Source organism: Magallana gigas, chromosome 3 (genome assembly GCF_963853765.1).
Source record: "Magallana gigas chromosome 3, xbMagGiga1.1, whole genome shotgun sequence".
NCBI classification, from domain to species: domain Eukaryota; kingdom Metazoa; phylum Mollusca; class Bivalvia; order Ostreida; family Ostreidae; genus Magallana; species Magallana gigas.
In genome coordinates, this window is record NC_088855.1 from 14,183,136 (window position 1) to 14,209,020 (window position 25,885).

At 32.4% G+C, this 25,885-nt stretch overlaps 1 protein-coding gene across 2 annotated transcripts; it reads right to left on the bottom strand.

The window, feature by feature from the left end:
* Positions 1 to 9,697: 9,697 nt before the first annotated feature.
* LOC105326492 (paired box protein Pax-7) lies at positions 9,698 to 20,611 on the bottom strand. Of its 2 annotated transcripts, none has more exons than XM_011426559.4 (6): positions 20,476 to 20,611; positions 16,336 to 16,854; positions 11,098 to 11,436; positions 10,885 to 11,000; positions 10,346 to 10,517; positions 9,698 to 10,085 (listed from the first exon to the last, which is right to left on the bottom strand). In XM_011426559.4, exons 1-6 carry the CDS (start codon positions 20,528 to 20,530, stop codon positions 9,961 to 9,963), a joined length of 1,326 nt encoding a protein of 441 aa, XP_011424861.3. In that variant the 5' UTR covers positions 20,531 to 20,611; the 3' UTR covers positions 9,698 to 9,960. The 2 variants fall into 2 exon arrangements, with proteins under 2 accessions (XP_011424861.3, XP_011424860.3); XM_011426558.4 differs by lacking the exon at positions 20,476 to 20,611 and adding an exon at positions 18,219 to 18,410.
* Positions 20,612 to 25,885: the final 5,274 nt, after the last annotated feature.

Genomic DNA, 25,885 nt, shown 5'->3' on the forward strand with positions numbered 1-25,885 from the left:
TTTGATGACCCGACCCAAGATATTCACAGATGTAACTCCTTAGATTAGATTTTATGCAGAGCAGGAGATAACTGCACAGTCTCTGTAGACACATACACCATTTTGCCTAGAACTATTTCATCTAGATAAATTCTTTCTGTTTGATTTCGAAAGCAAAAAAAATTTTAATTTTTTATATGAAACACAAAAATGAAGAAATTGTCATGGGTGTTTAAAACATTTCTATTTATTCCGAACTGTTCTAAAAACCTTGCTTATTTACTTCTAGACGAGTATTGATAATTGTTTGTTATCAAATGCACAAAAATAAAGAAACATATAATAAGTGTTTTTAAAACATTTATATGTTGGGAACTGCTCTAAATCAAACTAAATTGAAATGAATGAACGTTGCTTATGTCCACTATCTTATGTTATCAAAAGAAGTTTAGCTGTCCTTGTAGATACATGTATGATTAAATAAAACACCTTTAAACACAAGATCTATGTATTCTTATCGCGAATCATTCGTTGCTGATTGGGTGTAAAAAGAAATACGTCAATTTACAACGTTCATATACAAAAGTTAACTCTTTTTGCGTCAGACACAATTTACCCGATAGTTAAGCCATTTTCATAATGACAAGAGTGGTATTTCACAGAAGCGTGGTGTGTGCACATATAAGAGCGAGCATGTTCCAATTTTGAAAGGTGCTAATTACATGTACTTTAAGCTCTTTATTGGAAAAAATCTTCACTTCTTACGCACAATAAATCCTATACTTTGATATATAAACTATTTTAAATATCGGCAGTCTATGAAAGACAAATAGGGCTGCATAAAAAATATTTTTCTATTGTAATCATGAGATATTTTCTCGTAATTTTGAGAAAATTACTCGTGAAAGCGAGATCTTCTTTCGTAATTACGAGATCTTTTCTAGTAATAACGAGATATTTTCTCGTAATTTTGAGAAAATAACTCGTAAAAGCAAGATCTTTTTTCATAAATAAAAGATCTTTTTCTTTAATTACGAGATAAATAACTCTTAATAATGAGATCTCTTCTCATAATTACGAGTTATTTAACTTTTTTCTACTTCTTATTTCTCGTAATTACGAGATCTTTTCTCGTTATTATGAGATAAAAGTATCTTTTATGTGGCCATATTCGTCTTTAGTAGGCAGTTAATATTATTTCATTATTCCTTCTTTGCCAGGCACCCTCTTGTAAAGTTGTTTACTTTAAAAGTTTGAAATCTATCTATGAATTAATACATAGACAGCGACATAGTTTAAAGTTTCACGGTAAAGGAATTTCACCTTGAAACAAATAACTAACTGATATACATTTATACATTAATTCGATGCCTTCCTGACCAGACAGAACATGTATATGCATACGTCGCAGTAACTTACAAAATTTACGACTAAATACAATGCAAATCTTTTATCATATCTGACTTACACACATCAAATATATAAGAAGCTTCGACGGTTGAATAGCTTTATATGTACTAAAAGCATATTCCTGAATCACATCACTTAAGCCCTGATTTCTATTTTCAGCCTTTCCTGTTCCGAATACATATTTAACCCTAATTAAATAACAATGAAATGTACATTGCTGCATCTAATACTCAGTAATTATGATTAGACATGTATAATTAGAAGAACACGTGGCAATCAAATGGTTAATTGACTTTTTTTTTTATAGATTCGGAGCCAATTAGACAAAATAAAAATTCATGATTTAAAAGTTTTGACCTTTTGGTTCCTTCTAATATTTCTCTCTCTCTCTCTCTCTCTCTCTCATCTATATAAAGAAAATTCACTTATAACATTTATTTACAAAACAATAAAACAAAGATAACATCTGAAGGACTGAAAACAGGGATAATTCACGTGTAGCAATAACGGGTCGTGTGGAGGGCTGTTATATTATTTTATCAATAAATCCAGTTTGTAAAGACAATACCAACGGGCGTTGCTTATTATTCCCTCCGAGAAGAATGCTCATTAAAAATCGATTAATTGTTATGGTCACTTTTCAGCCGACAAACCGCCTGATCCAATACAGATTGCAGACGACGTCTGCTTTAGAGATAAATTACACCAGAATAGCTTTTTGGTGCTGCATTTGAAACTAGTTATTCTGTCTGCATCTCGTGGGAGATTTATATGCTTGAATGAGTTGATTTTGATTCCTTGTGCACAAATCAATATGTTACATCAATATTACAACGAAATGAACCCCAGCAATGGTCAATATAGTGTATTGATTGGTTTCAAGGACACTTTTATCACGGGCGCCAATAATTGTCTATTGTTCAGACCGCAAGCTATCACCGCCAATGACAATAATTTGCCATTATACAGCGAGTTTACACATCGTGACATTTTCCAGGAATTTCAAATACAGGACCGTTTTCAGACAGTGTCTGAATGTTCTGATATGTCAGAGTCTCGGAAAAGGTTCCCCTTAATCCAAAGTCATTAAGAATACCTTCGGTTTTAGACCACAGAAAGTAACAGCTGTCCCTTTCTTGGATAACTCCGTACTCCTGTTGTAGCACCCCAGTATAGTCGCTTACATTTGCCCTGTACACAGAAACTTCCTTCACACTCAATGGAATTCTTACTGTTCTCTGTAAAACTGCATTGCTCGGCAAGCACATTTTGTTAAATCCTCCATTAATAACTCGCATTGCACATTCGTCCGTCACAGTGTATTCTATACCCGATGAATAATTGGTGAAGATTTCCATTGGGAAACCGAATGGGGTACCTCGAAGCAAAGTGCAGTTCATTATTTCGTCGTAGAAAAATGTTCTGTTTTCCTGTTTGGAAAAAAAAAAAGAAACCAGTGTATGCAAAACCAAAAACTATAAATAAATCGAATCATTACGTATTAATTAAAAGCACACTTATCAAATGTTTTTTTTCTTCAAGTAAATGACTAAAATTGGTAAATAAAATGCGCTGTGACTGTTAATTACTGTAAGCATTCTACACCCTTAAAAAAAGTTAAAACTTCGATGAAGATGATTTTAAAGAACAAAAAGGTAACCCAATGATCATTAAGCACATCTTGCAATCAAACAAAAAATAATCATTGCAGAAATTCGAGTCTCTGCTGGTTTATGGAAAAATAAAATAGCTTAACCTGATGAGACAAAAGAGCTGTTTTCTATAAATAGAACATGACTTACGGAATAGTCCATCCCCTCCCCCTCCTCGTACTTCTCGTGGCCTCGGACAAGGATGTCAAACCGGATCTGTCGAGGGAAGCAGCAGGTCAGGATGACTGGGAAGGCCGAAAAAAGGGGCAGCAGATGCCAAAGTATCGACATTCTTCACAAAACTTCAAATCTCGTCCACTGCATTGCTGTTACATTGCCTTCACATCGTGAACCGGTGCGCTGAAAAGAGGCCGGTCTCGAAAATCGAAGCGATGCTTGAGAGACTATTCAGTCAGGCGCTTTAATAGGCTGTTTCCTCTTTCTGGTGATTAGACTGAGCACCTGACACGCAGAGGGGCTGTTATATACTCCACTAGCTCCCAAGTGTTGCAATATATATAGATGATGTGGTCTTTACTTTATAAATTTAATTAACGGGTTTTTTTTTCATACGTTTTGTAACGTGTTGATCGCGGATAAATATAATTTGTAGTCATAAGCAGTTCGTGACTTTCCACAGATCATTCATTTCTTCTAACTTCATGACTGACTCTATAAAAATTTACAAGATGTGTGCAAATGTAAATAGTAATTCAGAATACCCGAGTAATGATCTGAGATATCGTGACATCAGTCGTTCGGTTTTATTTTCATTCGAGACAGTATGTTTATTATTAAACCTCACTTTGTTTTTTGGCTGGTAACTTAAGATGTAAGCTGCGATCACGCTCCAGACAATCACAACGTACGTGTATAAAACTCTACATAGGTAAAAACAAATCCTGATAGGTAAAAACAAATCCTGATGACGCTGAAAAACTCTTGTGGTCACACTTTTTTTCTAATCTTTTTTTTTTTTACTTTAATTTTTATTTTGTTCAGATGATTGTCCTCAGAATTTTTTTCCACGCCATTTGTCTTCATTTTCAACTTTAGGCTAGACTAAAGTCGGGAAAAAAATTGAGAATGAAAATCAAAGAAAACTCATTTAATGTCTGAATAAAAGCCTGTCTCGCTTTTAATACATGTAGCATCTTTTCTAGCCAAGCTAGCGAATCTGTTCTGATAGTAGAGCACATTAACTTGTATGACTGAAAGTTTTATGCATTTATTCCATGTTTTAAACGATACGCAACACAAGTTTATGATATTTTGTTTTCATGTCAATTTTGCTTTCGCTCTATATTCTTCACAACCACCGGTTGTATGCAGGCAGTTGCCCCAATCCAAATTAATAACAATTTTGCAGTGATCGTAACCAATTCTAAACTGTTCTGATGACATACTATACAGAGCTTAATTTGACAGAAGAGCAATTGCAGTCATTACCAATTGTTCGCAGAAAAAACTCCAATCACTCTACTGACATACGCGACCTTATAAATTGTGCATCATGGTAATGTAATCTTGTAAATTTAACATTTACTGCCACCAAGTAATTTAAAAAGATGGCACTTGACAGTCAAGCAAAGTAGTTATATAGATGCATGCTCTCATGAAACTGTTTGCTTTTCAGTTTTCTCTGAAATTTGCATTTTTGGACGTTTAAATATCTGTAAGTGGTGGTATAAAATATATTTCAAAATGAAATTTTTTCTCTCGAATTCTTAGTTTTAATTTTCACAGAGAAATGGAAAATGTTCTGATTTTTTTTTTACGTTTGTATCCATATTCATATTTCCAGCTGTGTTGCATTCGAGTTTTTAAAGCAAATTTATTGAATAAATCAAAAGGGCCAGTTACATGTTTTTGCAACTTTTACGAGTTCTTTATATCAAAAGATAACAACAAGTAATGCACAATAGAAAATTAATTTATTATAAGTAATATACAGGTAAATATACTTTCATGTAAAATACTGATATCTGATTGGTTTAGACGCAGTTGATAATCCGTTCTATTACCCTCAGCGTAAGCAACACACTTGGCAACGGGTAACATAACGTATTCTTACATGCGCGGAAATGATGCGCGTACGGTCGGTCGTAAAAATTCAAGTCATTCCTATAGAAAAGCAGTTTAGTTTTCTTTAAAATATGACATTCGGTATAATAAAATAAATAGTGCCTGTTTGGGAGTATAACAGTTGAAATCAACACCCCTCGAAATCCATTTTCAACCTCCGCTTCGCGTCGGTTGACAATGGTTTTCTCGGGGTGTCAATTTCAACTGTTACCCTCCCAAACAGGCACTATTTATATAATATTATACATGTACATAAAGTACAGATAACATTAATTACATCTGCATTTTCTATATTTAAACTCAAGTATGCAGCAAAAATACTGTTCTAACACGTAAAGGTATCGTAAAACATTTCCACACAAAAGCTGTCATGTCTTATTTATACATGTTCAATTCAAACATAAATGGATGGTAAGAAATGTTGTTTCTACCACAAGTAATAAATGTATGACTTTTACAGAAACACACATATGATGCACATCTATAAAATAAGCGCATCACAAAAATATAAGGTTGATAATATTGCTTTTAAAGTAAATAAATCATTATTAACTAAGTATAAACATGTATACCATTTCAGCTGGGTACAACGTTTAGCAAATAAATAGTTCTATGAAAAACTGATTTTCGGAAATGAATTGGTGGAGATGGCTTCCAATAAATTCCATGTTAGTTTCGATGGGACAAGCCCAAAAAATGTAATAAGTGATTTTTCTTACTAAAAACATGAAAAAATCCGTACAACAAACTTTAAGACAATTATTTTCAAAAATGTACAAAATTCCCACTAAAAAACCCCTCTGCTTTTAAAGATTACGTCAAAACGTAAAACAGAGATTGGTTATAAATAGTCTTAAGAACTTGAAACCACAACCCTATTAAAAAACCCAAGCGTTAAAAATATCAGTTAAGCTAGTTCTGCTTAGGAATGTCAAGATATTAATACATGTACTGACATACTGATGTACTTACATGTACATCTAGGGATAAGAGCGATTTAAGTACTTTCATAAAAGGTTCACCGATTCTCAACACATTTTCTTATAATCTGCAATATGATTATTTTGAAGAATCTAAATTTCTGTGAAGGACAGTTATAATCCTGAAAATATACCCAAAAAAATGTACAATTCGAATATGATCTCGGTCCTGGCGCCGGGGGCATACCAAAATAAATACTGCGCGATCCGAGAGATACAGTATTATGTATAATGATATTGTTGACCATTGCATGCATACATGTAATAACTGAAATTGTCTTCTATCATCTTGTAAGCTGAGGAGCATCATCGGTGCTGGCACGACAAACTCTATCACTTATTAATGGTCTTCACTGTTGGGCTTTGTTTTAGAACCATTTTAACAAGAGATTGGACTTCGGATAGTTTTGTCAAACAGCAATGCGAGGTAGGCTGTCTGCTTCATTGCTGGCAACTCAGCCATTATAGCTCTAGTCTGGTTTTTATCTAAATTGTAAGGCTAAAGCATAACGCAATTTTCACGCATATTTCACTCGAAATCATCGTCATTTTAACTTGTTTTGATGCAAGAAATAAATAGTTACGTCCTACCGAAAGTCCAAGGTTGTGTTAAAATGGATCTAATAACCTATAGAATAATCTATATAAGTTTTTGTTCGATGCATATCTAAACTTGAAAATCATACTTTCCGTTTAAATGTTACGATTACAAAAACAAGTGTCTGTTATTTTTTGGCATTTCAACAAACTGTTTTCGCTGTCTGTATGACTTGGTTTCTAATTTTGTCTGCCTGTTGACAACTTGAACCTTCGGTGTGTCTTTAAGTTGTACAAGAAGAAGATAATATATTTGGTCCAGAGGAAGGTTAGCAAAGGATGAAGGTAATTAATCATAGTAGAGGTCAGATACGAAATTTTAATTTGTTTAGGAAATAGTACTTCAAAAAGCAGGTTTTGGCGTAAGAATGCTAATAATGTATTTGTTTAAAGAATTAAATACACTATTTTGAGCGATGTACATGCAGTTGATTTTGTTACTTCAAGAAAAAAATGTTATTTAACTGTAACGGAAATATTATCTAATATGGCGAGTCACCGCTGAAACGTCTTCTATTTATGTTGAAAATTAAATGCAATATTAACTTCAATGTACATGTATTTTGTTTAATTTCTAAAGAAAATAAAATAAACTGTTTAATGCATGACAGAAAGCAAAGAGAAAATTTCAACAGCGAAAGAGTATTTACAAATATTCGCAACGTATTCGAATAAAAAAAAATAATTTCTTCATGTTGTAAAATAAACACCAAGGACTGGTTATAATGACCATTTTTAGTCCATGTTAGATAAAGATCCATGAAATAAAGGACACTAATTTAAATTAATACATTCTGTTATTTTCTTAAGTTAATAATATGTCATATCTTAAATTGCAATGAAGATCTGATCGGTAATTTGTTGACTATCCAGCCTCCTTAATTGATTCTAGAAGCAACTTTGAGACCGTTGGCCTCTCGCCAAAGGTGCGATAACTCTATGTTCTGAATTTCATCACTGACTCTCAACAACATGTAAATGCACGTAAATTAAAAAATAACTTATATTGTTATACTTTCATGTTAAATACTGAAATCTGATTGGTTAAGACGCAGTTAATAATATTTTCTATTACCCTCAGCGTTAGCAACGCACTTAGCAACGGGTAACATTAAAAAATGTTACATGCGCGAAAATTATGCGCGTACGGTTCACTGTAGAATTCACGTTATTCCTAAATAAAAGCAGTAAAATTTTCTTAAAAATTAAGACATTCAGTATAACAAAATAAATAGTACTTTTTTGGGAGGATAACAGCTGTTACCCTCCCAAACAAGTACTATTTATATATTATGAATTATAAACTGAGGATAAACGATTTTTTTTATAAAGATAGTGCACAGATTTTGACTGCTTCTTTTTTAAAGCTGAAACCGAATGATATAATTGTTGAATATCGTATCAAACATTGATAATTACATGTATGATGTATATGTCTTCATCCGCTCAGTTCAAATGTACTGGTAATCTTTGTAGTTTAATTTGTTTGATAAGTAAAAGAACAGCGATAATTGCTGTTGATCTTGATTTTTAGTGGCAATAGAGCATTTGAAATATCATAGGAAAGAGACAATGTGTTAATTAGATGTCTGAAATCTCGTAAATATCGCGTCAAACTACTTTGACAATATCCCCACCCCTTCAAAAAAAATCAAGAACACACAAGAGCCTGGCATTGACATATCTCAGGGAAAAAGATAAAAGATTGTATGCAAAAACTACGGTCATGTCAGTCTTTTTATATTTTGTGTTTGTGTGTGGGGGGGGGGGTGCGAGTTCTCTTTTGAATTAATAATTAACAATTTGAAATAAGGAAGCTTTTCGTGTATTACCATCGAACAATTTGGATACATACAAAAACTTGCATAAAGTTAATATTTATCTCACGTTTAATATTTTACTCGTACGTGTATTAACGTTGTAATATCTTGTACTTGTGGCAACAGCATATTTGGACAACATCAGATGAAAAACAAAAATGACGCGTTAAGCAGTGCATACTTAACGTATTACATTGAGAAGAGGACATTCTCTTTGATGATACCGAAATGAATTTTTTTTATGACCACGCCATGTTTTCATATTCAGTTTTCCCTGATCGCAACCGCACGATTTACATATGTAAATGGCAATAAAGTTGCTTGAAATCCAATCATCTTCGCTTTTGCAATAATATTTAGATTTTGTGCTGAAATTATGCGGAAATTTCAGGTGATTAACGAGATAAGCCCAGTGAACTAAATTGCGTTGAATTGATTTATATTTCATTTTGTTACGCGCTTTGATGCGCCTTTTTTCAATCCATTTAACATGGATCATACTAAAAGGTGCTTTTTGTTCCGAATTTTTCTCGTATTATTTCATTTTTACGCCACAAAATAACCAATATAGGTGGCCTTTTGTGTCATAAATGCGTTGGAATTCACATTTGATTTAGTTTTTTTTTATCATTGAAAAAAAAAAATAAAAATTCTACAGTTTGTATAAGCCCAACCAACAATTAAGTTAATTGTTTCTTTTTTAAATATCTTAGCATTAGCTTCTGTAATTACAACACTCATAAAACAAATGTGGGTTAAATGTAAGACTAAGGATCCACGTGAAAACGAGAACTTGAGGTACAGTACATATTATGTACTTGTTATGGAGTTTCAATCTATTTTAATCTCAATTTTCAATCCTGGGGGAGTGAAACATGGATCTAACATGAATCCATTCATGCACCAGCTTGATTTTTTTTGTTTTTTTAAATAATTGCTCATTAATCAAAAATGCTAAATGTAAAAATGTTAACACCAGGATGTTAAACAGCAATGGTCGTAATACAAGAGAGAGAGAGAGAGAGAGAGAGAGAGAGAGAGAGAGAGAGAGAGAGAGTGTACTTAAAATGAATATTAAGATGTTTTGAAGTATACCGGATTTTGTTTTACTCATCAATACACGTTTTATAAGGTCATACATTAAGAGATGATACAAAGTAGGCAAAACTTTTTGCATTGATTTATCTAGGCAATTCAAATAAAACAAACATAAAACTACTTTCCTAGTGTTAGTTACATGGACATAGATATAAAAGCTTAATTAAATGACATCCAAACATCAATGTTCATGGTTTGCCCAGGGTAAGTGAAGTTAATGATTACATTAAGATAATTAGATAAACACCCACTCTCTCTCTCTCTCTCTCTCTCTCTCTCTCTCTCTCTCTCTGGTACTCGGACGGAAGGTCTGTCCTGCTGTTGAAGAATGAGGGATGGTTAAAATGACGCCGACATTTTATTATCCGTCACCTGCATTAAACTTAGAGCTGCTGAATGTTCGCGAGACTTCATTCGCAACGCCACGAGACTTTCGTCAATAGCACATCTCTCAGCACTGGAAACTAAAACAATCAAAGAAATCAGGATTAATAAACATGATACGAACAAACATTTAACTTAACTAAAAGGTTTTTGTTTACAATAGTAACTTCAACAATTGATCTGATTAAAAATGATCAACAAAACAAATAAATATTTCATTCCGCAGTTTGGGATGTTGCACTGTCTCTTTGAATTCGGACAAGCAATTCGGATAGCCTTATATTCTACTTCAATTTCAGTAATTTGAACGTTGTAACTATTACTTAACTAAATTACTTACCAGAAGCTATATGAGAATTATATGGATGAAGTGTAGATTTGGTGACATCTCCATACCCATGGGGGTTGAAATGATTGGTTGTTGTTTGATAAGCAAGAGCGGATACTGATGACGTCACAGGTGAACACCAATTGCTCGCCAGGGAGTCGGTAGGATTTGTTAAGTTGTGCATCTAAAAGTCGAATTATAATTATAATACAACTTGTATAACGTTCGGGATTGATGCAAAAATGACCGTCAACTACCGCAAAATAAATGCAACTTTGTGATCACATAAAATAAATTGAAAACATCGTGAAATCGTTAAAAATGTTGTTTAGGTTCCTTTAACTTGTGAATTTATTTTTTTAAACAAAAGAATCTATTTCATTGTTCGTTAGGGATAATAAATCTAACGTTCATGCGAATTGCACGGAAATTAAGTCCCCATGAGTACAAATTGATGATTTCACGGTATTTGAATTGGTGTGAATTTTGGTAAGTATAAATATCAGCATAATAAACTAGAACTGAACATTTTGGAGGAAGCATGGCCCTACCTGAGAGGCGTGGGACAAGTAATTCTCCATCAAGCCAGCGTAAGCACTGTCGTTGGTTTTCAGGGAACTGAAATTCTGGAGGTGATGCGTCATGGAGTTCCGATGCCAAAGTGTGTCTGCAAAAATAAAGCAGACGACATTTGTTCAAAAGAATGTAATTTTAAACTTAAGCCATACAAGTAATTTTGAATGAATTTCTGTGAGGAGACGAACCTGAGACTGAAGGAAGAGGGTAACTGGGAGTGGTCTCGTGTAGAAGGTATGAAGAAGCGCCCCCTTGTGGCAGATGGAGAATGCTGTTTATGGCTGAAATCTGGTTACTTCCCATTTGTTTACGCCATCTAGCTCTTCTATTACTGAACCAGACTTGTACTCGAGCCTCGGTCAATTTTGTTCTCTGTGCTAATTCTTCTCTCGTATATATATCCGGATAGTGTGTCCTTTCAAATGCCCGTTCTAGCTCTTCCAATTGTTCCGCCGTGAAAGTAGTCCGACTGCGCCTTTGCTTCCTTTTGACAGATAGTCCGGGTTCAGAGTCGCAATCAGATTCTTCTGAAAACAAAAAAGTAAATATGATTAATTTTAGTTATTTTAGCCATACATCCATTGGACACAAAAAAAATCATACAAATAAAAGAGGCAATAACATTTTGTTATTTAAAAAAAAAAAGATTAAATACATATGAAGAAAAACTGCATAGCGATGCAATTTTAAATAGTACATTATTATTCTATTTTTGCCGTTATATTTTCATTTAATCAGTGAGGAATATTTAGAGTGTTTGTACAGTAGAATATTTTGACATGCTTTATCACATTAAAAGATGTAAGGTTTCAGGTGTCCAATGCATCTTTAAAGAACGATTAGGTGATAATAAATCACTCGTATATTTATGCGATATATTCCGTTTGCATTTAAGATGTATTTCTAAAAGTTTTAATTGTTATGTTTAATTTATTAAACAAAATTTATTTTCTGTCAAATAAATCATTTATGGATACATTAACGAACTACATATTTTAAATTAATGCATTTTATGAATGTCTAAAATTTTTATAAACAATGTAAGACGAAATTAAAAAAATTGTAAAATAAGTTTTCAAATTCTTTTCACTTCCTTTTTTTTTTTTTTTTTAAAGAAAATCATTATCTTCTTCAAAAGTGTCTAATGTGTCTTGTGTAGACATTTTGGGGGTAAAACTATGCAACCGCATTTGTGTCCGTGATCTTGATACATGTATTATACAAATAATGGGTGTGACAACAGAATCCGGTTTGTTTCATTACGTGGCGAATAATGTTGTGTTGGTTCGATTTTTTTCATATTACTGCGCATGCACGCTATTGCGCTGCGGCCAGCAGAAGATTGATTATAGAGGGTATTGAGCATTGTCAATCTATTTCGTTAGCCAACAGTTAATCCACAAATCATCAGTTTTATGACTTTCTTTGTCATTTCTATACATTTCTCTTGATTTTGGGCTGGGTTATTGGGGACAACCTTGAGGTAGAGCGGGATTAAGGCAATCGTACGGAAGACGTTTGAAATCTCGCAGCAGGCAGCGTCTCGTGTGATATAAAGAGACTTTCTTTCTATATTGGACGCTTATTAGATGGGGAGTTCAGTCGGAAATATTATGTATAATTGTATATTATTGCCAGGAAATTTTCAAGTTATTGCCATTTTCCTATCAACAATAATTTTAGTAAACAAGAACTTGATTCAGATTTTTTAAGGGTTGTGCGATTCTTGTCGAAAATTAGCGGGGTACGAGATTAGAAAAAGCAGATGGCTTTTCTAATTTCCTCATACGAAATAATTCGTCAACAATCGTACTCTCGCATCCCCTGTGAAAATAAAACTGTAATATTTCTAAATCACACTAGGATGCTTTAATCTTTTTTCACTTTGATTTTTTTGTCCTCGTATTTGAAAAACAGAAAAAAGTGTTCGTTTTCCCATAAAAAGTCATCATTTGGAACCCCATCGGGCGGGATCATTGATGTGATACCCACCACACCGTAAGGTCGTGTTCGGGTTCCCTCGGGTCATATTAACAACTGTCATAAACCACTTAAGAAAGTGATATCCTCTGATACCCAGGTGTGATCAATAACAGAATTTGAAGATGAAAAATCATTAATCTTTAAAATTGAAATTGCAAGCTTTGTGCATTTTGTTAGGAAATTATTCACCCATATTAGTGAATTTTCCACCATAGTATTAGAAACAGCGTGAAATTTCGATGTCTTTTTCTGATGTTTTGAAAATAAATGATGTATTTCTAATCTATCCGATGCATTTATAAGCCCATAAAGACATCTGAGGTCAAAGATTGCAGATGGAAATGTCCGAACCATGAATTCAATTTTCTGCGTGGTTCTTAATGGGGTACTTTGTGAAAAACAGACTTTATCAATTCAATTTCATGGGAAATCATTTTTTGCTTTAGATCAACCCCATTCCCTCCGAAAAACGACCTTCCATCTATCTTAAAAAGTCATATTACTGAATTTATTTAATATTGAAAATCACTCAAAAGTTACGAAGAAAAGAATTTCTGTGGGCATAACTAGTGTATTTTAAAATTTCAACGATTGCCTGCTGTTCAATCCAATTCAAATTATTCATATATACTTGAATAAAATGCTTCTAAAATAAAATTGATTTAATTCAAATACATGCTGTTTTAAAACACATATGCACACTTTTATATTTAATTTTGAGTTAAATTATAATTTTTTAAATTTTGGTCTTAAATCAATTAACAAACGCATGGTTATCTCTAAGGAAATATCGTAAGAAGACAAAGACATGAAATGATTAAAATGGTTCCTTTGATTTGACCACACCAGACGACTGCCCGATTTCCGGTCGTCTGGACATGCGAAAATAACGGAATCCCACATCGACATTTAATTTCACTCGACCGCACACGAGTTTGTTTCAACCTCTGTAAAGTAAACAAACACAATATTTTCTTTTGTCTCAACAAAATGATCTATAACTTCCTCTTTAGACAGAGAAAGGAACTCCAGCTTAGCTGATATTGAGGAAACCCCACCCATAAAATAAAAATAAATATCCGACTTATTAAGAGAACATAAATATTCGATATTGCTTTCACCCATTTCTAAAAGTTTATTATAAATAAATAACGCATTTTCAAAGCTATATTCTTTTATCATGAACAGAATTAATTCGGTAAAAATCAATTTAAAAGCTTTCATTGCATTAAACATATTAAAAAGTGCATTGATATATTAAACAAAGAAAGTAGTGGCCTCGCCACTTACATTTAAGTATGATTTTGTATTTTAACGCCAAATGCTTGTAACATATTACGGAATAATTCCGTTAAAAACAATTTATGCTTTAAAATCACGCAAAATATTCTGAAATCGTACCTACATTTAAGTGCATCGGTAAGTTTTTTTTTTGGATAAAATGATACTAGTAGTAAACGACAGGTGAATTATGCATGAAATTAACAAGTTCAAGAGAAATAATTCCGTTAATTAGCCATAACCCAGATGGTCAGTTTCCGTGGGGATCTTCAACACTGACAGCACGCGCGGCATGAACGTGACGTCATGCAGTTTTAATTTTACACTCCCTGGCCCCAGCAGAAATCGATTGGATCAAGTCAATTTACTTCAAAGCCAATCAAGATGTTAAGTCCTCCGCGCGACTTCTTTTAGAATTTATTGTGCTCCCTTTATACCAATGCGGTGGCTATTCTTCTAAAGTTTAGCGTTTTTTATTTTAAAATATTTAAAACAGCTTGATATTTACCTAAAGGCATCATATCATACTGTGATATGCCCCTAAGTGAAAAAAAAAGTTAACAGAGGTTATAGAATGAGGTTATTTATAAAGTAGATAATACAGATATATTCGCATATAATAAAAACTTCCAAACGGTTCCAATTTATTTACGGGAGATAGAAAATTTGGCCTGCTTTCAGTTGCATCACGGTATCATCATAATTGATTGGTAGCGCATTTTGAATTAACTATGCAAATGAGAAATAGATAAGGATTGTATTTGACAGACGAAGGACTACGTGTGAATTGGGATTGTTTAGAACTGTCAAACAACTTTAGTAAACAAAATTCCTCCGTTTTATTCTTAAATTGTGCAGAAAAAATGCGTGTAGAGATTTGATCACTGTATCATAATGTGTACCTGTGTATCTAAAAATAATTTACCTTTTAATATGTTTTTGGGATGTGTTGTATTTTGTTATTTTCATGCTAGATTTTTACTTAAATGTCCTTTTTTCTAAAGAAGTAAATTTTAACATATACCAGGTATTAAGAAAAAATTTAACTTTGAAAAAAAAGCAACATTAAACAGAATTCACAGAAGTCAAATTAAGCCGAAATATTGAAATTATATTCTACAGTATAAAAATGATTTTTTTCAGAATATTTTATAGATAAGCGTGTCTATCTATATAAATCCCAAAATTAGCGAATTATCCCTTTGAAATGAAAATATGTCAGCATTTGGTGACCAAGAGTGATGTTTATTAGTATTACAAAATTATAATTTAGCCACGGTCGGAATAAGGAATAGATACTATAAGACTGGTCGTAGAGCGATCTTATCAGATAATTAGGGGCATGAAATCAGTAATCTGAAATAATCAGAGCCAAGAAATACTTTGTAAGCAGAGTGATTTTTATCTCTGACCCCCGAGAGTGTTTGGATAACATTGTTCACACGGCTGTGTGTCTTGATTTAACACCCCTGGATATCTACGGGATCCTAACCAAAACATTGTGACAAGGTTCATCTATTTGTTCTATCGTTGTTAACAACCGCAGCGCGTGATTTCTTTTGCGTGTAATTTAATTTTGATTACAACTTTTTAAATCAATTCATAATAAAAACACCAAGTGATCAGTTTATCTATATCTTTAGAAAGATGTTTCGTTACCACCATTAAGTTACTAGTATGTAAAGATTTAATTTATTTTGCCGTTTGATTTTTTTCAAAAAAATATTAAAAATTGAAAAGATATCTTGTTAACACTCAATACACGATGTCTTTACAGCGTTTGAAAGAATAATATTAATGTCTGAAATATCAACGCAATATTGAATCGAAAAAAATAATTTCATGCAATTATTGCAAAATATCTTATAGATATTATGAATTGCTCTTAGGTACAAGTTGGATTTTATCTCTCATTTTAACTTTTGATGTTGAAGGATATAACTATTTCATTCAACATGTTTTTCAATTGCTTCTTTTATTCACTGTCACATATTGCTGAATACAATAAATATGCATTTTATTTAACAAAAAAGTTATTTTCTGATATTTGAGGAAGTTGAGAAGGCAAGAAGAAGAAGAAGAAAAAGAAGAAGAAGAAGAAGAAGAAGGAGGAGGAGGAGAGAGAGAGTTAGTTATGATATAATATATTAGGATTATCTTACCGTCCTCCGACTTTTCGCTTTTGTCGTCTGCCAACAACCCGTCAATGCTGTACTTGCTAGATTTTTCATTGTCGTTTACGCTGATGTCATCGCTTGGCCTGGGCTCTTCGTCTTCAGAGTCGCTGCCGACATTTTGAAACTTGCTTCTTAGAACTCTGCTAATGGAACTCACACTCGGGACGGACGATCTGTCACAAATACCCTCCTTCAACAACCGGTCTCTAATTTCCCAGCTGAATATTCCGGGATTTTCACGTTTGTACTGCTCGATTTTTTTCTCTACTTCCGGGGTGGCTACCCGGGGTTTGCTTCCTCCGATGACGCCGGGGCGGATGCTTCCTGTTTCCTGATATCTCTGTAGAATTTTGCTCACACAGCCATGTGACACTCGTAACTGCCTGCTTATGACACAAGGCCGTACACCTTGGGCCGCTAATTCTACGATTTTCAGACGAATGTGGTTCGGAAGGGGTCTGCCGTTAATAAACACTCCTCCCAGCTGGTTCACTCTTCCTTGCCCTTAAAATACAAATTATTTCTTTTATAAGGTTTATGTCATCTAAGAATGAAAACAGAACAGTATAGACTTTACAGATCCTAAATATATGTGTATATGTACCGAAAATAAAGTGCGATATTTTTACTTCACGATTTGGAAACTTTAAAGATTCCGAGAAATTTACATTTTTTTTAAAATATGTAATAATGATAAATTTTCCGCGTTAAATCATCACGTTTAATAGACCAACCGTAAAAAGATGAGCATCATGGCAATTGAAATCAGATATTGCTAATATATTTAATTTTATCATAGAAATCCCTTATATTTTTTATGTACATGTATCACTCTTAAAATAATCCATTTCTTTAAGTAAATTACAAATACTATTCCATGTACAGTGTTATATTATATACAGTCATCGGTCTGGTTTTTATTACATACTAAAAAAAAATATACCCTTTAGAAATTCAAATCATATGTGTTATTTCTATTTCGAATTTGTAATCAGAATGCGACAGAAATTATCCAAAAGATAATTTATGTTCTTATGTTATTATTATCAAAACTTTATGTTTTTTACCAACGACTTTAAAGTTATTTGAAGAACGCTGAGTGAGAGTTGAAACAGAGCTTTAGCTTACGTATAAGAAAAAAACCATTCTGGAACGAAATGTTTCATTATAGATGAAAACCTTTGCTAAACTTATTTTTGATGACTTCTATGTGAATGACCGTACTATGTCTTTGATTACAACACCGTTAAAACCTCGTGTTTGCAACAGCTGTTTCACCCTCATATATACGGAACTAAAAGTTTTTGTAAAGAAAGAAACCTGCGTGAAATAGATTCGGCTCGGTTTATGTAAAAGCACTATTCAAATAATCTGAAGGCAATGATGAAACATGTTTTCATTAAAGTAGGATCGGATTGGCTGGAGGTTAAAAGGGTATCAATATTCTCCTTCAAAACTTATTGATATCTTTGATGAAATAAACATCTAAACATTTTATGAGAACTTGATGCAATTATATTCTTTTGTAGCAAATGTTACATTTGAAGAAAACCTATTACATGTATTAAGCGTAAAAACATATTCATTTGTCGGTATTGATATTAAAATTTTAAATAATTTTTGGCTCCATGCTTTCCATTTTATCAAAGCCATAAATATAAAAAATATCATGTCTCTGATTTTAAGGATTAGATAACAACCAACTTTTAAACTTCTAAACGTATAAATAAAAGAATGAACTGTTAAAGAATCGATATATAAAATAAAATTTGATAATAAAAATGTTTTTAAAAATCAAAAAGAATTCAAGACCAGACCTTTTCCCGTTTGTCCTAAGAACTGTTTCACAAAATACACGTAAAACAAACCTTTAATTAACGCTTCTGTCTCCATTTTGTTATAATCCATGGTACATGTACTATACTCGTGTTGATAATTCGGATAATTCGAATAGTAATAGTAATTTTCCGCTCTCTGAGGCATTTGCATTTTGGGGGTCTTAGTTTGTACTTCTTAGATCAAGCAAAGAACGAGGTGTAACAATGTCGTTAGAATGTGACCAGCAATACACCCTACCCCAATTATATGCAAATTTCCCTCATGAATAATTTACCGAAAAACAATCGCAGCAAGGGCTTGGCCAGTGCGGCGGACTTCCCTGTTATGTACTATCAAATTTCTTATTAGTGGGCCGTCTCTCCCTCATCACTGCAAATCAAACATTTAATGAAGTCCGAGCCATAAAATATACCTAACAATTAAAAGGTTGTCCAAGTGGTTGAGTTAGGAGCAAAGGTGTCCGCAGAAACTGCAAGCGTACATCAAAGTAATTAAACTCGCGTCCCGGGCCCATCTTCCCGGGGTCTTGGGATTGATAGAAATCTGCAGACGCTTACCGATGGTCAAAGCGCAGGATCGGGTCGTTTCATCCAAGCTTGCGATTCGGTGATTAATCGCTAATTAATGAATACCAAGGAAGGAACTTTATGGCGATTAAGAAAACATTGAGTACCATTGTGAAACCGTAATTTACCGTTACGAAGTCTTTGCCCTTGAAGAGTTTTAAACATGTTTTATACTTCTCGCTTAGGAAAAGGGAAGAAAGGATAGATACAGTGATATACAATTGTCATTTTATAAAGTCTCTCCATCGACGGAAACATTTTTAAAAAATCAAAAACAAAAAATAACCGTCAGTTCTTCTCATTTTTAGTTTATTTTCACTCAAAACCATAGAGTTATACGGAAATATTTGTTCAGAAGAAAAAAATGTTTCGTGCTTTTGTTTTGTTTTTTTCAAATTTTGAAAATATTTCTGTTATCAAAAGTTGTCATTATTCCTCATTTATATAATCGTAGCTTTAGAACCGACTTGCTTCTTTGCTCGAGATGTTCGGCAATTTTCGAGTACATTCATCTCCAGCTTTCACCAAACTTTGAAAGTGATTTCGTTTTATTAAATCTATCCAGGTAAAATAAATTTATTCCAGCTTGTGACAAATGACTAATTTGCGATTTCACGGGACATGTACCTGAATTTGATTTGAGCGAGTTTTTCATGTCCTGGGGGAGAGGTATTTTCTCTGATGTAATGCGGGTTACCTACAAACTCACCTCTTGCTCTTTTAAGTTCAACCGCCCAAGAAATGAACAGAACTTGACAATGATAATTTTTACCCCCAACATGTAACTTGTTTACAAACGTGAGAAGATATATTAAACAACCCGCCCAGGAAAGGCACGGCTGGATCGACCCCTCACCCAACAGGCCTGGTGACGGCCTTTAAATAAGATCCCTCTATTATCCACTTATTATGACTTTGATTTGAAATTGAATTTTAAATAAAAATTCATTTTTACTTCAAACTACGTAATCAGGTTTTTTAAATTTTGAATACAAACATTATGACAAAAACTAATAATCATATTAATTTGTTTTTGATAAATTCCAAATTCTGATAAAATGAATAAAAGCTCAATTTCATAAACAAAACAGGGAAATGATCTTGATATAGATCTTTGAGAACTCCTTATATTGTACCGAGTGACCTTTGGTTAATGGTTAATTTCACATCCTATAATCTATAACATTAATTCATTAAGCCATGGTAGAATTTCACAGAACCAATCAGATTTGAACGGCCGTACCTGGCATTGACCAATTTCTACCTCGTATATTACTATTCTTACAACGTAATTAAATGTTTACAGATCACTTTAATCAAGCCTTCTTAATTCTCATTTCAATTTTTTTTTTAATAAATGTCGATGCAAAATATTTACACCTTCGATATGTAGCCATACTTATATACGTTTTGTAATATTCGTAGTACTTTCAAACTTTCTACTTTTGCTAAAAAAATATGCAAAGCCTTAATTGGTACATGCATTATTTGTATCTATATCAATATAATTATGATAACAGAAAATTTTTGTAGAAAATACAGCATCCAGCATGTTCAATCTGAATTCTTTTTTTTCGGTTTGAGAAAAGGAAAAAATTATATATATATATATATAAGTCCATTCCCCATTCTTTCAATATTTAGATGACTTGCATAAAAACAAATCTCAGATAAGCTTTAAAATTTACTCATTTTTAGTATAAAATTAATAATTATATACCTTCCATCTGAAACGACGGCATCAGGCCAAGGGCTGCAAGATGGTAGGAAAACATGGCAGTTGGATATCGGACTATGAGCCCTGTACATGAGATGTCTTCAATGTTTTGGGAGTTTGTTCCGTGTTGTTTCACTCTCCCCAGAAATCCACCGACTGTTGTTGTCGTGTTATGTTAGTACTATCATCGCATAAAAAAGAAATACCTAAGAGAGGAAGAAACACTTGTAACCGTGTTTTTATTTAGAAAAAAAATGTTTTATCTTGGTCAAAAGAGACACTGGCTATGCCAATCAGAGAGAAAGGGCGGCGACATTGATGTGAAAGGAGAGTGATGCGTGAAGACATCGCTCCTGAATCAAATGGAAAAGACATCAACACCGAGGTGTGAAAGCAACAAATAGAAGGCGGGGCTCCCAGATTAATTTAGCACACCTGAAGCAATATGGTCACGGGATATTGGCGATTTCTCGACTCCTTCCCGGGGAAAGCGAGGCGGGAAACTTAAGCGGTATCCGATTAAGACGCCATCATTGACAAACGATGGGCTCTTGATACTTAAGGTACAACCAGTTTAAATCATTAAAAAGGAAAACAGATTCAATATTGTTTTTTTTCTTTTCCGACTCAGATAATATCCGGGATAGAGTTCTACCTTTTTCAAGAGGTTTGGAAATCGAACGAACCGGAAGGAACCCGTGTTTAGATTCTACACAGCTACGGTTGTTGATGTGGAACCGAGCAATCCGTTTTAATTTGCTAAATTTGATTACAGGTTTATGGGAAGAATTAAACTACTTCCTCTGCCGAGGTCTAATCCCTAGATTTACGGAAGAACTATACTGGATTAAGGTAATTCTTGTTTAGAAAGATGAGAAGTGTTATACTAGTACACTTTAGACCTCGGGCTTTTTTTAAAATATGAAGTGAGGGAACCTGTCTTTGTTGTTGTAAATTATAATTAATTTGCGCATTTTATTTCTTTTTCGCTTCAGATTTCTTTAATTTTAATGTAATACATTTAATTTCAACAATCTTTATAATTTTGCTGAAAGCCAAAAAATTATATATTTTGAAGTTAAAAATACCGCATGTTGTAGATGCAGTTTTGGTGTCTTTTCTGATGTTTGAAAACTAAAAGTTATTTCTTTAATAACCATATTCCAAGCAAGAAAACAGCCCAAAAAGAACGACAACAGGTAAAAAGTGTGAAATGAAATTAAGTGTAAATGAAATTAAAATCTTATTTATGAAACCGATTCCTGCAAATCAAATTACATCCATGTACCTGTTATATACCTGTAACATCGCGTTGTAATTATTATTGCTTAACTCCCTTTTTTACTAAAATTTTTTGTAAATCTCCTTAATTTTTTTTTATCACGCTATACATTTAAAACTAAGCATAAGACTTCTATAAATTCAAATACTCCCAAATATGTTTTTTCTGTTAAAAATTTGCTTTTCAATTTAATTTTATAACCAATAGTCAATTGATATAAGTATATTTATACTTTTCAAAACATCATTACAATAAACTTGTAAGACTTGATTAATTTTCTTTTAAAGTTCATACGACTCCATACCTAAATATTACGCCAGTCTTTAAGAAAATCTGATTTTCAAGATTACTTTCCTGTTAAAGACTTCTTTTATGGTCCCTTTTTCACAGTCGTGGTATTACAATTTAAACCTGTTTTTGTTGTTGTTGTTTTGATCACAAGCCTACAATAAATGAAAACAGTCTCTATAATGTTTTGCCATACTCAAAACAGGTAATAATTCAATATGCAATTGAATATATTCAATTTTTACGTTTGTATGAAATGTATTTCAATTTCACATCGGCAATTTTTTGTTTGTTTATCAACAATTTAACAAATATTAAAAACAATATATCATTAAATGAAAAAAGAAATAACTTATATATTGCTGCAATGCATACGATAAAGAATAAGAGAAGAAAATATTAAATTATATAAAAATGGAAAAAAAACATTAACAAATATTATACAATAAATAATAATAATAAATAAACCCCACTCAAAATGATAAGAAAGAATTATTCAAATTGAAAATTATAGAAAACATAGATCATATTGTAACAATTATGATAGCCATAGTTTACATGATTTTTTTTTCTTTTTTACAAAATTTATTAACATTCACTTGTGACACGCACTTTTTCATGTTATGTAATTAATTTCTGTCGATATCCAACCATCTATCTATACTACTACATGAACATAATAGACTCGAATTTTTGGCCTTTAATACCGATAAATTGGAAGAATACTCTCTTTTGTTTTAAATATTTTATATATTATTTGTACTTGAAGATTACCAATTTGTTTTTATGTTTTCTCAATCAAGCTTCGCTTATTAATAATCAACGAAAATTCCTTTTTAAAAAATCCGGAAATCATCTGGAATTTTTGGATTTTAAAATCTTGCGCATGCGCATTACATTCTCGCTAAATCACTGGAGGCTCTTATTTTTGTTTATGTTTATGTTTCCACACTATTACATTTGCATGGTTAAACTCAGAAACGTTCCGAAACGATTTTGGAGAAAATCAGTGAAGTTGCTTTGAAAATATCTGTCAAATTATTCATAGCAAACCATTTTGAGCTGTAAATACCTTTCATCTAAAATTTAATTCATATCATTGAGTAACTCAACACTTTTTCACCAACAATTTTTACTCAGATCAAACTACACACCATGTTGACATTCGGAACTCTCGGGATTTTTCTTAGTAAATACACTGTGTTAGAGTTATCTCCCGTTTTTCTTTCATGAACAGAATATATTGCATATTTCCAATGAAAATTTACACGTATTTGTATTATCAAAATCGTTTCGGAACGATTCTGCATTACGGGTACATGGGAGGCATTATTACACTTATAAACTGTTAACTTAACTACGTACTGTGGTGAAAGCCTGTCACACAGTTAAATTTTTCTAACTAAGCAGTGTGTAGTGGATTTAATAGCATTATTGTAGGCTGAAAGCTTGGTTATGAAAATGCCAACAATACGGTGTGTCGATGTATCTTTTTCGTAAATGTCCGATCAACCCGTACACGCACGGATCAAAGTCTTTTTTTCTGGTCTAACGAACCAATCTAAACAAAAACAGGACACGAGCCTTGTTTTCATGATTTGTGCGCCCTGTATTTTACTGACTTTTACTGACTCAAATTTTATATGACCATTAGAAATGCACTTCTAAAGCGTTGTGAATAGTAAAAGCAGAAAAATAGAATGTGGTCAAAATCGTAACCACGTATCTTAAATTTAACTTCTTATGTCAAATTAACAAGGTTTATAAGAAGATAAATAGAGCAAAAGTAAAGAATACGTGTACACATAAAGGTTGTGAGTAACGATCGGAGGTTGAGCAAATAAGCCAGTTTGGAAAATCTAAAATGGTGTCCTCTACATACATTTGTTAAGCAAGTTACAAACAAAATACTACCTTTTATTCTAAATTGAAAAAGATAGAAATAATGATATAGAGCCACCCTGGACTTTTTTTGGTTAGACGATTCTTTTTTTTTTTACGAGGTGAACTGTACATGTAAATCGTAGTTGATTTACTTTACCTTTATCTTCTTACAATTTTGTGTATTTCGTAAAATAATTATAATTTTTTAACTATGCATAGAAAGTTTCAGTCAGTTTTTCTGATCAATTTTTGTCAAGCGTCCATCAATCTGAGCGTCCATTCAAAATTTCGAAACCTTATCAAAAACTACTGCTCAAACTTCAACCAAACTTGGCACATAACTTTCTCAATAACGGGGGTTTTCAGGAAGGCGTCTTGTATGGTTTTTTACTTAATATTAAAAGTATATATTCGAATAAATACCAATTACATGTAGATTGTGATGTTTGGAAATTAAAAGACATCACATCTTTATTTCTTTTTTATAATTGTACAACTTTGCATAGATATAGAAAATAAAGTTTACAGTGAAGAATTTTTTGAACACTTTCGTAGAAAATATTACAAGATTTTGCCATTCAAAATTATAATATGTTTATAAATTCAATCAACATTTCTTAAACAGTAGCAATCATGCAGGATTTCGTGTAAATTTTTTTTTTAAAAGTCTGTATCTTCTCTCCTATTCAATTGTTAATATATTTGCTTTTTTATCAATTTATATTTATATGAATTAAGTATTCATAATGTATTAAAAATCAGAAATATATAAAATTTAAAAGCATTGGAAAATAATCAAAATTTAATTGGAAATATCTTCAAAATCTTATAAATAATAAAGAACCGCGGGCTCAAAATATAGATTTTGGTTCGGATATTTATTTTATTTTTGTACTGTAAGCTGATGGACATTGTCTGGTCTTATCATTTCATTTTAGAAGCGACAGTTTATTTTATCGTAAAATAAATTAAGTTGTGCAACATGAATAACTATATACGGCGCATCGTTATTTGTTATCGTTTGACTTTATTTTAGGATAATGATCTTGACCTGATCTTGCTGAAAAAAAAAATGAATTGATCAAATTCAAGTAAACTTAAACTGTAACTTGGTTGTCCGTGTGACTGTTTGAAAATTTCTTGCATTTCAGAATATAAGAAGTATGAGATACATCCTTGTTAAAATAATGGGCAAGACCTTTAAAGAGAGTAGAGATTAAAAAAAATATTAAAATATGTTATATATCCATTGTACATTTTGATTTATTCAAATTATGCCCCCCCCCCCCCCCCCCCGGAACACACATGCATAGGGAAATATTTATCTTTAACTAAAGAATGTTAATTCTTCTAGATATCTTTATAGAGCAATGCTCCAATTTGTGATTTACCATGCCAGCATCCTGATTAAGGCTAGATTGTAAGTTGTTAAAAACATGACACTGGACCAATAATAGGGCAACAGAAGGGCAAACTTCTACATCGAGATATAGTTGATCCTCATTAAACTCTTACTGTACATTCAAATTTACCGAACCCTTCTAAAAAAAACTACAGATCTTTCATATGTCAATATAATGAAAGCTTTTAATATAATGTGTATTCAATTTTTAGAATCGTGAAACCAGACCAATTTTGATACCAAAGGACGGATGCAACTTTTAACAAAGCGTCTTAAAGGAAAACCCTTTTAACTTTTTTTTCTCAACGTACCGGTTTATATAAGGTACTGAAAAATAATCTTTTTAGCATTGAATGCTTAATTTTTGATGTGAGTTTGAGACAAATTTGGAAAGCAAAAAATAAGAAACGGAGGCAGGGATACATGCTGATATTGATATGGATTAAAGTACATTACAATTAAAAAAAAAACTTTCATCGGTTTAGAGTTTTCAAATTTCACGATATTTAACCAAAAAATTTTTTTAAAATTTTTGGAGAGGTAAAAAATAATATAAA

Coding starts and splice junctions, on each gene's coding strand:
- LOC105326492 (XM_011426558.4), bottom strand. CDS start 18,339: ATGCAAATGCCTCAGAGAGCGGAAAATTACTATTACTATTCGAATTAT. Junction 11,437..16,335: donor AAGCGAAAAGTCGGAGGACG/GTAAGATAATCC, acceptor TTTTGTTTTCAG/AAGAATCTGATTGCGACTCT. Junction 10,518..10,884: donor ACTTGTCCCACGCCTCTCAG/GTAGGGCCATGC, acceptor TTCGACTTTTAG/ATGCACAACTTAACAAATCC.